At 35.8% G+C, this 12,730-nt stretch overlaps 1 protein-coding gene across 1 annotated transcript in view; it reads right to left on the bottom strand.

The window, feature by feature from the left end:
* ERO1LB (ERO1-like beta (S. cerevisiae)) overlaps positions 1–12,730 on the bottom strand; it is an 84,363-nt gene that overhangs the window by 38,122 nt on the left and 33,511 nt on the right. Inside the window, exons 3-6 of the mRNA XM_011976387.1 lie at positions 11,509–11,592; positions 9,845–9,886; positions 7,726–7,808; positions 1,560–1,633 (exon numbers count right to left, since the gene is read on the bottom strand). Of these exons, the coding sequence (XP_011831777.1) occupies positions 1,560–1,633; positions 7,726–7,808; positions 9,845–9,886; positions 11,509–11,592 (283 nt within the window). The remainder of the gene's footprint in view (positions 1–1,559; positions 1,634–7,725; positions 7,809–9,844; positions 9,887–11,508; positions 11,593–12,730) is intronic.

The raw sequence follows: 12,730 nt of genomic DNA, 5'->3' as shown, positions 1-12,730 counted from the left end.
CAGGAGATCGAGACCATCCTGGCTAACACGGTGAAACCCCATCTCTACTAAAAATACAAAAATTTAGCCAGCCGTGGTGGTGGGTGCCTGTAGTCCCAGATACTCGGGAGGCTGAGGCAGGAGAATGGCGTGAACCTGGGAGGCGGAGCTTGCAGTGAGCCGAGATTGTGCCACTGCACTCCAGCCTAGGCGACAGAGCAAGACTCTGTCTCAAAAAAAAAAAAAAGTTAACACTGTTTATACTGATGGCAGGTAATCTACATATCAATTATTTATAGCACGTACTTCCTGCAATTAAGTATTTTATTAATTACCTATTTACCATAAGAGTAATATATATTCACACAAATTATTAATCTGAAAACCTATTAAATAAGCACTATTTATACTTTCATCAAAGAATAGGTAAATGGACAATTCAGAAATAAATGACGATGAGTGTTAAGCACTCAAATATAACTGTAATGACAAACAGAGCAAATGCAAGAGTAAGGAGAAGTTCAATGGCTTGCTTTGAAAAAACCTTTACCAATTCTATACATCATAGAGAGGATACTTCATTAATTACCCCTTGGTATAACCTTACAAGGATTCCTTTAAAATTTCCTTACTGAAACCACATAAACCAAGATAACATTCCATCTCCCACCATTATTCTCAGTTTACCACACTACAGTAGAAGCTCACTCTAACTTACTCCACTACAGGCTGGATTGGTAGCACAACTGTAGCTGTGAATCTTTTTTAAAACTTTAGGAAGCAGATCACTCTAGATGCCTGAAGAGTTCCAAAGAACTATTTCCAACTATGCATACTTAATCCCCAAATTATTTTCCACTATGAAAAATATTACAATACCAAGGAAAAAGGTGAAGAGAAACCAAATGAATGATTTACGCCTACTTAGCACAATTCTTTGGGAATATTATCCTATAGATAAAAAATTTTGAGTCACTGCAATTGCCTTCTGTTAAGAGAAGTGGTAGTTACTCTGGTGGAGAGTGTCCAGTCTTTCTACGATTCCAGGGGACTCTTGGAAAAAGGGCTGTGGAGAAGTCGAATTAGAGTCCTCTCCAGCATTAGAAAGCATCTTTATATGAGTTTGTTAAGACCTCTAGCAAATTCCAGTGTAAATATTTTTACAAAACGTTCACAGACCTATAACTAAGTGGCTTCAATTGAAGGTCCATGGCAGATGGGGTATCATAATGGAAAGAATACAGGTTTTGGATTCGGATATGGGATCAAATCCTGCCTCAGCCTCTTGCTATTGTGTGATCTTGGGCAAGCTATTTAGTCTTTTTCAGACTCAGTTTTCTCAGATATGAAATTAATACACACTTATGAAGGTAGCTGCAGAGACCAGAAATAATGTATTTAAGGCACTTAACACAAGGCCTGGAACACAGGCTCTCATTAAATGCCAGTATGAATAATAAGGTCTACATAGCAAAATCCAGTATTGAAGCTATAATTCAGTTTATATTTTCATTGATTAAAAATGTCTCATGAAAAGGTTAAAGTTAAAATAATGTAATGATAATAGTTTATTGTATTACCATCAAGTTCACAAAAGTGATCCCGTGAATCATCATATCTTGCCCAGTCAATGAAAGCTTCTTTGCTTTGATTACTATGGGAAGGAGGAATAAAAAAGAAAAATTATTAAATTTAGAGCTGCAACTTTTAACACTGTATTCTAGTATCATTAAAATAGATAATCTGAAGTCAGTTAAAGATTAGATGATGCCACAATTCTGTTATTAGTGATTACACAAAGGAATGATAAAAACCAAGTTATATGAAAATATATATATTAATTTCCTTGAGTAATTTATATTTCTTAACTACACTGAATTATGACTAGTCAATAATATTTTAACTAGAAATTAATTTATAAATACATATAACATGTAAACACAAAACTCAAGCTAAACTTTTCAATTAACTTAGAAATTATAATGTTAAGTGTATTTTTTCCTGAAGTAATTAAATTTACTTTCAGAATTCTTTTAATTTAAATTGCTTCTATACTTACAAGATCTAAAATACCAGTAACTGTATTTCTATAATCTCCCATCCAATGTGGTATTCACTGGTTACAACAATGCGACTTTCATCATGGTGTATCATTCACTTCACAGCCTACTTAACATTTAACAAAATCTATGATCAAGATTTCTGACTTGAAGAACTGATAAGGAACAACTTCACTGAAAACAACTTTGATCTACATTAATAAACCTATATTCAGGCCTTCTCTGTATTGAATACTCACGATGGTAGGATCTATCAGAGAGGCATCATTTTGCTACCCTCTTTATTCATAACACAAAAGGAAAAAACAAGGTACAAAAAACTATATAAATCAGGTATATAAAGGTAAAAATCAGGTAATTCCTAAATGTGGTACTGTCGTAATCAAGAATTTGTTTTGTATTTGAGAAGCCGCTACAAAGAAGTATATCAGTTTGACTATACCACATCAACTTTATCAATATATTTTTCCAGTTCAACTTACTGTGGAATTTTTTTCCCTATGGGAGTATATAATAAAAATTAACAAAAATATTGTATCGTAGTTGACTCAATTGAAATACATAATGCCACAAAAAATAATGCCTAATTATAGCTAAAATGATGTAACTAAACTTGTGTTTAATAAGATAGATCTTATGTTGAAAATAGTGAAGAACAAATCAATAGTGATATAAATTCCTATTTTCTTGTTAACGATATGACTTTCAGGAACTTTCTTCTCTGAGCATCCTTATTTGAGGAGGCTTTGCTGATTCTTTCACCTAATCCCTGCCTAAAACCGTAATAAAGCCATGCCTAAGCCAGAAAAAACACTGAATGTGCATCCAAAGCTAATAAAGCTGACTCAGTTTGATTTATAAATGAATTAGAAGGGACCTTAGAGGTTATCTAGTTGAACTTTTCCAAAAGTCAGCTTGAAGATGGATGCAACACTATTTGCATGAGAATTTCTCAGGCTTATCCTTTCAAGATAGTGTCCTGAAGTTAAAGTAGTAGTCTTCAAACTGGGAAATGAGGAGCACAAAAGATGGAATAGGGAATAAGAAACTTTCTGGGAGTGATAATTTTTTTTTTTTTTTTTTTTTGAGATAGGGTCTTACTGCACCCAGGCTGGAGTGCAGTGACATCATAACTCAATGTAGCCTTGACCTTCCAGGATCAAGTGATCCTCCTACCTTCAGCCTCCCAAGTAGCTCAAACTACAGACATACGCCAACACATCCAGCTAATTTATTTATTTATTTATTTTTACAGACAGGGTCTCGCTATGTTGCCCAGGCTGGTCTCAAATTCCTGGGCTCAAGTGATCTGCTTGTCTTGGCCACCCAAAGTTCTGGGATTACAGGCGTGAGTCACCGTGCCCAGTCAATATATCTTTTATTTATTTATTTACTTACTTATTTATTTGAGACACAGTTTTGCTCTGTCACCCAGGCTTGAGTGGAGTGGCACGATCTTGGCTCACTGCAACCTCCACTTCCTGGGTTCAAGTAATTCTCCTGTCTCACCCTCCTAGGTAGCTGGGATTACAGGCGCCCGCCACTACGCCTGGCTAATTTTTTTAATTTTAGTAGTATTTAAGTAGTATTTTCACCATGTTGGCCAGGTTGGTCTCAAACTCCTGGCCTCACGTGATCCCCTGCCTCAGCCTCCCAAAGTGCTGGGATTACAGGCATGAGCCACCAAACCTGGCCTGTGGTATCTTAATTGTGATGATGTTACATGGGTGGACACATGTCAAAACATCAAACTGTATACTTTATATGCTGTGTGTCATATTTCATTATACCTCAAAGTAAAGCTGTTTAAAACATCATAGTACCAGTCGCTGGAGAAGTTGTAGGAAAAATAACTGATACACTGCTAGTAGCAATATAATCTGGTAGCAATTTTAGGAAACAATTTGGCAGTACCTAATCTCATTCCTAGGTGTATTCTCCATAAAAATGTACACATGTATGCACCAAATTTATTTTTTATTTTTTTACACATAGTATCTCACTTCGTCACTCAGGCTGGGGAGTACAGTGGCACAATCATAGCTCATTGCAGTCTCAAACTCATGACCTCAAGTGATCCTCCTGCCTCAGCCTCTCAAGTAGCTGGGACTATAGGCCCACGCCACTGCACCTGGCTTTTTTTTTTTTTTTTAATTTTTTGTAGAGACAGGATCTCACTTGTTGCCCAGGCTGATCTTGAACTCCTGGCTTCACACGATCCTCCTGCCTTGGCCTCCCAAAATACTGAGATTACAGGCATGAGTCACCATGTCCAACTGTATCCACCAAAATATTTTTGAAATGGCCCCAAAGTATAAGCTATCAAGAGCAGAATGGAAACATGGCACATTCTTACTATAGAATATTATGTGCTGATAAAAAAGAATTAAACATTGCTATGTCCAAAAACATGAACGAATCTCAGACACATGTTAACAAAAAGAAGCCAGGTACAAAAGAATATATTCTATATCATTCTCTTTATAAACAGTTAAAACCAATCTCTGTCGGTATCTCAAAATCATGGTTAACTTTGGAAGGTGATAATGACTAGGAAAAGTCCACATGGTAATCCGGGCAGCAAGTGTACTGCTCTGGATGGTGGCTATAGAGTTGGGTTCACTTTGTAAAGTTAAATTGACCTTTACACTTAATAATTTTCTACTCTACTGCATGTGTATTATACTTAAAAAATTTAAGTTTAAAAAATTTCTGTTCAACAACAAAAAACTACAAGCAAAATTAAAAGACAAGTCCTAACAACCAATAGAGCCAACAAAGAATTATCACATTATATAAAGAATGCTTACAAATCAGTAATAATTTAAAAATCCAACCCAATAGAGAAAAAAATGACAAAGAATATAAACCGGCAATTTACCCCAAAATTTTATAATGACTTAAGCCTAATCCTCTATTTACACTCTCTCCTTGGTGACCTCACTCAGGTTATGGCTGCTAAATACCATCTATTCACTGACTGACTTCCAGACCTCTCCCCTAATTCAGACTTGTATACCCAACTGCCTACCTGAAATCTCCAAGGGGATGTCTCACAGGCAGCACAAACTTAACAAATCCAAATTTGACTTTAACTTTGTATCAGACTTGTTCCTCCTGCAGCTGTCCACAGGTCACTAAATGGCAACTCCATTTTTATAATTCCAAATCTTGTAGTTATCCAAAAGCTCATATCTTCTCAATATCACATATCTAATACTGCAGCAAATCCTGTCAGCTTTATCTTCAAAATACATCCAGAACCTGACCGCTTCTCATCATTTCCACTGCTACCACCCCGGTCTAAATCACCATAATGTCTCATTTGGATTACTACAATAATCATGTAATAAGGTTTCTGCAACGTATCAGGCTCCCTCAACACATGCCCTTAACTCCTCTGTTCAAAACCTCCCAGTGACTTTTATTCTACCCACTCTAAAAGCAATACTCATTATAATTGCTTTCAAGGCTCTACAAGAGCTCTACCCACCCCACCTCCTGCCCCATCCCCAGCATCTTTTGACCTTGTCTTCTGCTACTTTGCCCTTGATCACTGTGCTCCAGTTACATTGTTTTACTGTGTTTAGGTCTAGGCATGATCCTGCCATGGGGGTTTTCAACTAACATTTATATATACCTGGATTGCTCATACCCCAGCCAACCATAGGATGACTCATGCCTTCACCTTCTTCAGCAATTTGTTCCAGTGTCGTATTATCACTTAGGTCTTCTCTGACCACCCAATTTAAAACAATGCCACTCACTCCCAGCCCTCTTTGTTCTTCCCTGCCTGTCTTCCCTAACATTCATAATCATTTTACTTACTTATTTCTCATATATTTTACTTGTCTATCATGTTATTTCCTCTGACAAGGATAAAGCTACACGAGGGCGGAAATTTTATCAGTTGCGTTACTGTATTCCTAGTACCCTAGAACAGCGCTTGGCACATTGTAGACATTCATTTGTTGAATGAAGAAGAAACTCAAATGTCCAATAAATCAAAAATGCTCAAATCCTCTATAATTACAAAGTATAAATTAAACAAAAATGAGGTGCTATTTCACACTCATCAAACATTACTTTTGGTAAGGATGTAGAGAATGATACAAGCTGTCAGCACTGGAGTCAGTAAACATTCACACCAAGTACTATGGAATGCCATCAGGCAATATCAAGAATGGGTACAAAAAAGACAATCCTAAGATTCAACAATTTTACTTCTAATGTGAAAAAAAATTCAGGAATGCTCAAGGTGGCATGTTTGTAAAAGTAAATAATTGGAAATAGCTAAACAATCGTCAATAGGAGAATAGCTAACTAAAATGTGGCATATTTATATGATGAAAATCATCAGTTAAAAGAATAAATCTGTTGCAACATGGACAGATCTAGAAAGCAAAATGTATAATGAAAAAAATTGCAGAATGTTAAATATAGGATATCATTTATATAAAGGAAAAATAAAACCATATACACAAAATAAAACTATCTTATGTATACATATAAATATATGATAAAAACAAAAATGGACTGGATATACACCACCAAATTCATGATAGTAGTTACCTCTACTGGATTAGGGAATACAGCATAAGGGATTTAAAATTTATGTGATATTTCTTGTTCCTTAAAACATATGGCAAAAAATGTTAATATTTATTTACTTGGAATGGAGGATTATTTATTTGAAATGGAGGATATATATGTGGGTGTTTATTATCTTTTATTTTCCTACATTAAATTTTGTTTTCAATAAATAAAATTGCTAATTTATACTGAGTCATTAGCAATTATAGTACATAAATACAAATCTTTTTTTTTTTTTTTTTTGAGACGGAGTCTTGCTCTTGTTACCCAGGCTAGAGTGCAGTGGTGCAATCTCAGCTCACTGCAACCTCCACCTCCCCAGATTCAAGCAATTCTCCTGCCTCAGCCTCCCAGGTAGCTGAGATTACAGACACCTGCCACCACGCCCGGCTGATTTTTGTATTTTTAGTACAGACAGGGTTTCACCATGTTGGCCAGGCTAGTCTTAAACTCCTGACCTCAGGTGATCTGCCCACTTCAGCCTCCCAAAGTGCTGGGATTACAGGCGTGAGCCACTGTATCCAGCTAATAAATACAAATCTAATCAAATGGGAACGTAAAGGAATTTCTGAAATATCCCATTCCCAACTACTGATTATGTCTAGTCATTTTACACTGCACAATTTGAGGCCACTTATATATTATTTATGCTGGTTTCTATTTAGAACAAATAAGGAAAAGTTAACAGAAAAAAATCTATGAAATTTAACAGTTAGGCTAATAACTTATCATTCAAAAGGCAACATGCAGACTGAATTACTATTTATAAAAGACTTAGGAGTTCAAGCCCCTTCTTCCATAGTAATCAGGAAAAATGGATCCATAAACCCTGTTAGCTGAACAATCTTGTAAATTTCTACTTTTTAAAAGATTTACTATGGATGGTACATTCTAGGAATTTAGGGATAAATCAGCCAAGAAAAGGCAAAGCTATTATGAAATTTAGGATAAAGAAAAACTTTTTCTTCCTTTAAAAAACATATTAGTTAAAACTTTAACGGGTACAAAAATTTTTTACCAAAATCATAAAAAAAAATTGATTCTTGATATCAATAAGAGAATATTTTCTTAATACTACCAAAATAAAACTTGCCTTAATGTGCTGTTAATTGCTCCCAGTTTATTAGCTTGCTCACAATCTTCTAATTCTTTGGTATTGTTTGCCATTTTCAAGTACTGCAAAGAAGTTCATAAGTTTAGTAATAATTATTACCTTATTCTTTATTTCAGTTTCTATTGGCAGAATAATCAATCTGTCAACAATGATATACACTAAATATAGATACATTCCATTATAAAAATCCCTATCATATGTAAGAAATACAAATGAAAATGAGGCAGAAATTTCCACCACCTAAATATTATTTCCATCAACAACATATTAAAATTTAACAATTAGGCTGGGCGCGGTGGTTCACATCTGTAATCAGCACTTTAGGAGGCCGAGGCGGGCGGATCACTCGAGGTCAGGAGTTCAAGACCAGCATGGTCAACATGGTAAAACCCCGTCTCTACTAAAAATACAAAAATTATCCAGGTGTGGTGTCACACACCTGTAATCCCAGCTACTCGGGAGAGGCTGAGGCAGGAGAATTGCTAGAACCTGGGAGGTGGAAGTTGAAGTGAACTGAGATCACACCACTGCACTCCAGCCTGCATGACAGAGCAAGACTCTGTCTCAAAAAAAGAAATAAAAATTTAAAAATAAAAGTTAACAATTAGCACTGATGTGTTGGTGATGATGTCAACTGAAAAAACAACCCTCTTGGGAAGTAAATTTGACCATATATATGTGTGTGTGTGTGTGTGTGTATACATACATATATGTATCCATATATACATATATATGGTCAAATTTAGTTCCCAAGAGGGTTTTAATATATATAAAAGTTACATATATACACACACACATATATACACATATATATACACACATACATGTTTGCAAAATGCTTAAACCTTTGAACCTGCACTCCCACTAGTGAGACCATATCCCAAGGCAACCATTCTTTTAAAAAGGTACAACTGCCTTGGAAAATTATTTGGTATTATTTGTAATGTTGAGATAGGCACACCTTGTGGTTCAGCAATCCTGCCTTTACATGTACACCTAGAGAAACTCTTACATGTGTGCACGAGACAAAGGACAAAAATGCTAATGCATTACTGTTTGAAATAGCCAAAAACTGGGAACAACTGAAATGTCCATCACTAGAGGAATGGCTAATATGTGTTATAGTCATACAACTGACTACAGCTATTAAGATGATGAACAAAATCCACATATACCAACAAAGAAAATTTCAAAAGCATGAGTAAAAACACAAACTGAAAAAAAGTGTTTGTAACCTAAAGAAATACAAAAATATTTAAATAAAAAAATTTACACACAATAAATTACATATTACTTGTGAATACACGTGCAATAAAAGTGTAAAATATATTACTTGTAGATACACCTGCAATAGGAATATAAAATCGCAGAAGGATACTTCAGAAAAATGGTTAGTTCTGGGGAGGGAGGAAGTAGAATGAACTGGGAAATAGCTGAGGGGGTTTCAACTGCTTTTATATGGTTTTATTTCAGATCTGAAGCAAAAACAAATACAATAAAGTAAAAACAAAAGATTACACGGGAGAGAGAGCAAGAAGAAAATGCAAAGGAGGCACAAGGAGGAGACAGAGAGGATAGGATGATCTTCATTATGTACGTGCAGTAGTGAAAAACAGGAAATAAACAGTTATCTAAAAACATATAAATGGCAAAATAAACTATAATACTCTCATAAGAGGACAAGAACAATCATTAAAAATGAATATCTTAATACCATCTGAAAGTACTCTGCTCAAAATATCTTGATAATTATTTACTCTATATAACATAATTTTGAACCTGCCAGGCTGACTAGTTGAAACAGAAGACTAAAAATAGCTATGTGATAAAACACCTGCTGACTAGGGGATGTGACACTATAGTTACATTTAATAGTTGTTCCAGAGATTCCAAAAACAGTACTGAAGTAATTTCAAAAGAATCTAGGAATGTACAACCTATCTGCTTGATGCAAGAGTTAGGGATTTGGAATTCTGAGGCAAAATGTCTCCATTCCCAACTAACCATAATATGGTTCTTTATTACAGCCACTGCCAGTCAGTAAATGGTAAATTTCACAATGTAAAACAGAAACACTCAAGGAAGAGGAGGGACTTACCTTATTAGAATGCCCAGCTTTTATTCCAACCGGAATTTTACTCTTAAAAAAACAAGAAAAACACAAATTTAAAAAGTGATCTTTATTGTTTTTGGAATTTCTTCACAAATTGTCAATGCATTGCTCTAATTCATCAAGTCTTTTATTCTATGAGGGGCAAATATACATTCACTCAAATTCTGTTTTCACACTCTCTCATAAGGTAAAAGTGTTATCCCAATATACAGACTTATAAATCAAAGTATAGAAAACTGAATGACGTACACAAAGTCAGAAAGCCAAAAGCAGCTCTAATAACTCTTATTGCAGTATTTTTTATATTTATATAATTTAGGTTAAAAACACTGAAAATCACTTCTTCCACAAACTTTGTTACCATAGAAAAGAAAGTTTTAAAAGTTCAAAATTATTTGCAATGTATTATGTGCAATTTTAACTTCTGCTCTAATAAAGTGTAGGCAATTGTGGATTACTAGAAGGCTTTTTTTGGCCCACATGATTAACCTAGTAAATCTAGGGTTTACCAATGGGAGGAATGTGTGTAGCTGGAACATTCTTTTTCACAAGGCCAATAATTAGTGTTAGGCTTTAATAAATGTATCTGAATTATTACAACTAGTTTATCAAACAGAACTGTAAACAAAATACTTAATACATATTTTGTTCTTAAAGGAAACTGAATATTATAAATTTTTAAAGAATATTCCGTTTAGGAAGGACATTGGTGCAGATTTTTAAGGACAACAAACTAGACTGATTAGGTAAGAAAAGCAGAAAGTGAAAGGAAAACAAGGCTTCAGCTAATTACTGTTGAAGGAGAGGAATATAATTAATTATGTTAGATAACAAAAATCAAAGTCTAAAATGTAGCATTCTCTTGGTATTAAGTATAGGTTTTTAAAAAAATGTCAATGTAACAAGGCCAAGTGAAAATCTAATTCCAAGCCTGAAATTTCCCCAATTAAATCATAAATTTGAAATACAGGGCCGGGCGCGGTGGCTCAAGCCTGTAATCCCAGCACTTTGGGAGGCCGAGACGGGCGGATCACGAGGTCAGGAGATCGAGATCATCCTGTCTAACACGGTAAAACCCCGTCTCTACTAAAAATACAAAAAACTAGCCGGGCGTGGCGGCGGGCGCCTGTAGTCCCAGCTACTCCGGAGGCTGAGGCAGAAGAATGGCGAGAACCCGGGAGGCGGGGCTTGCAGTGAGCCGAGATCACGCCACCGCACTCCAGCCTGGGGGACTGAGCAAGACTCCGTTTCAAAAAAAAAAAAAAAAAAAAAATTGAAATATAGGGTCTAGTAGTTTATTTTTATTTTGTTTTTTTCCTATGAAACAAGATGCTGATTCAATAAAGCATGAAACAAAAGACAACTGCAGATTCAATCCTAGAACAGGCCTCTGATTTTCCTTCCATTTTAGAATAAGACTATATTTCCACATTCGATGACCAGTATCACTGGATACAAGTGTCTTCAAATCCATTTTGGTGTCAAGTATAGAATCTTCAATAATCTGGTTCTAAAGGAGAAAGCTGAGAGCATGTGAATTTGCTGACATGTCCAAATCCATTGACATTAGCCTGAAATAAAACAGAGGTTATGCTTTTCTAAAAGTCCAAGAGAAAACTGGCTTTGCCCTGCTGTTTTATTTATTATACCTCTGGACAGGGCTCCACATGACAGTCTTTTATTGAACAGTGGCCATCTTCTGCCCAGAAAGGACAAGGTCGCTTCAGATTAACCTTGAAAGAAAGAATAAATTAAAGTTAGTAAACTCATATTATAGTTACGGGATGTTCTCAAAGTGTCACTGTGTTGGACACCAGTGACATGGTGGTGAATAAGAAGGAATACTTCCTATCCTAGTGGGACCTATATGGTTCAGAATTTAAAATGACTGCAATGAGGTAGATCATGCCATTGCACTCCAGCCTGGGTGACAGAGAAAGCATTTAGAACTACTTTAATGTCTTCCAGCCTCCTGATGTTATCTTATTAATGACAGTTCTCTCATGCACCCATTTATTCAACGAATGAGAACTGAGCATCCACTACGTGTCAGGCACTGGTTAGGCTCTGGGTGAAAAAAATGGACAGAAAAAGAACTCCCCTCTCCCTCTGGAACTTAAATATCTATTGAAGGAAACAAGTCAAATATTTGTATGTTTCGTACAAGTTGTAGTCAGTGCTACAAAGAAAATCCAGAGAATTGTAATAGTGGGGCTGGCGGATGGAGGCCTCTGAGGCGGTAATATTTTAGGATGGAGGAAGTGTGCATTTGGATAAGGCAATAAAAAGCCTGGACAGTTATGTGAACTAAAAAACACCAGTTGAGCTGATGTTTAACGTAGAAGGGGGAGGGTGGTAGAGAACGAGGATGGAGGTAAACAAGGGACAGATCATGCAGGACATTTTAACCATGGTAAAAACTCTGGATTTTCCTATTCTACACATTACAGGAAGACAGTAATTCAGTAGGACTTGCAGATTGCCCATGCCAAAATCTAGATTTTATTCTCTTTCCTCCCTTTTCTTGCACCCCATCAAACAATTCATTTTCCATTTTTCACCACCTACCTCTTGCCTACACTATTGCAATAGTCTCCGTGCTTCTACTTCTATTTCCATATAGCAACTACAGTTATCTATTTAAAATAAATCAGATCACATTAATCCCTCCTCAAAACCTTCCTGTGGCTTCCATCACCCTTAGAGTTTATAAACTCTGCAGCAAGCTCCACAAGGCCCTCCATAACCTGGCCTCTGGCCTACCTCTCTGACTTCTATTATGCTCCTCTGGCCACACTGGCCTTGCTGGGAACACACCAGGCTCCGTATGTCTCAAGGTCTTTATTATTTTTATTTTTTGAGACAGAGTCT

This window comes from Mandrillus leucophaeus, unplaced genomic scaffold, assembly GCF_000951045.1.
Source record: "Mandrillus leucophaeus isolate KB7577 unplaced genomic scaffold, Mleu.le_1.0 Scaffold165, whole genome shotgun sequence".
NCBI classification, from domain to species: domain Eukaryota; kingdom Metazoa; phylum Chordata; class Mammalia; order Primates; family Cercopithecidae; genus Mandrillus; species Mandrillus leucophaeus.
This window is presented reverse-complemented; position numbering and strand designations above follow the sequence as displayed.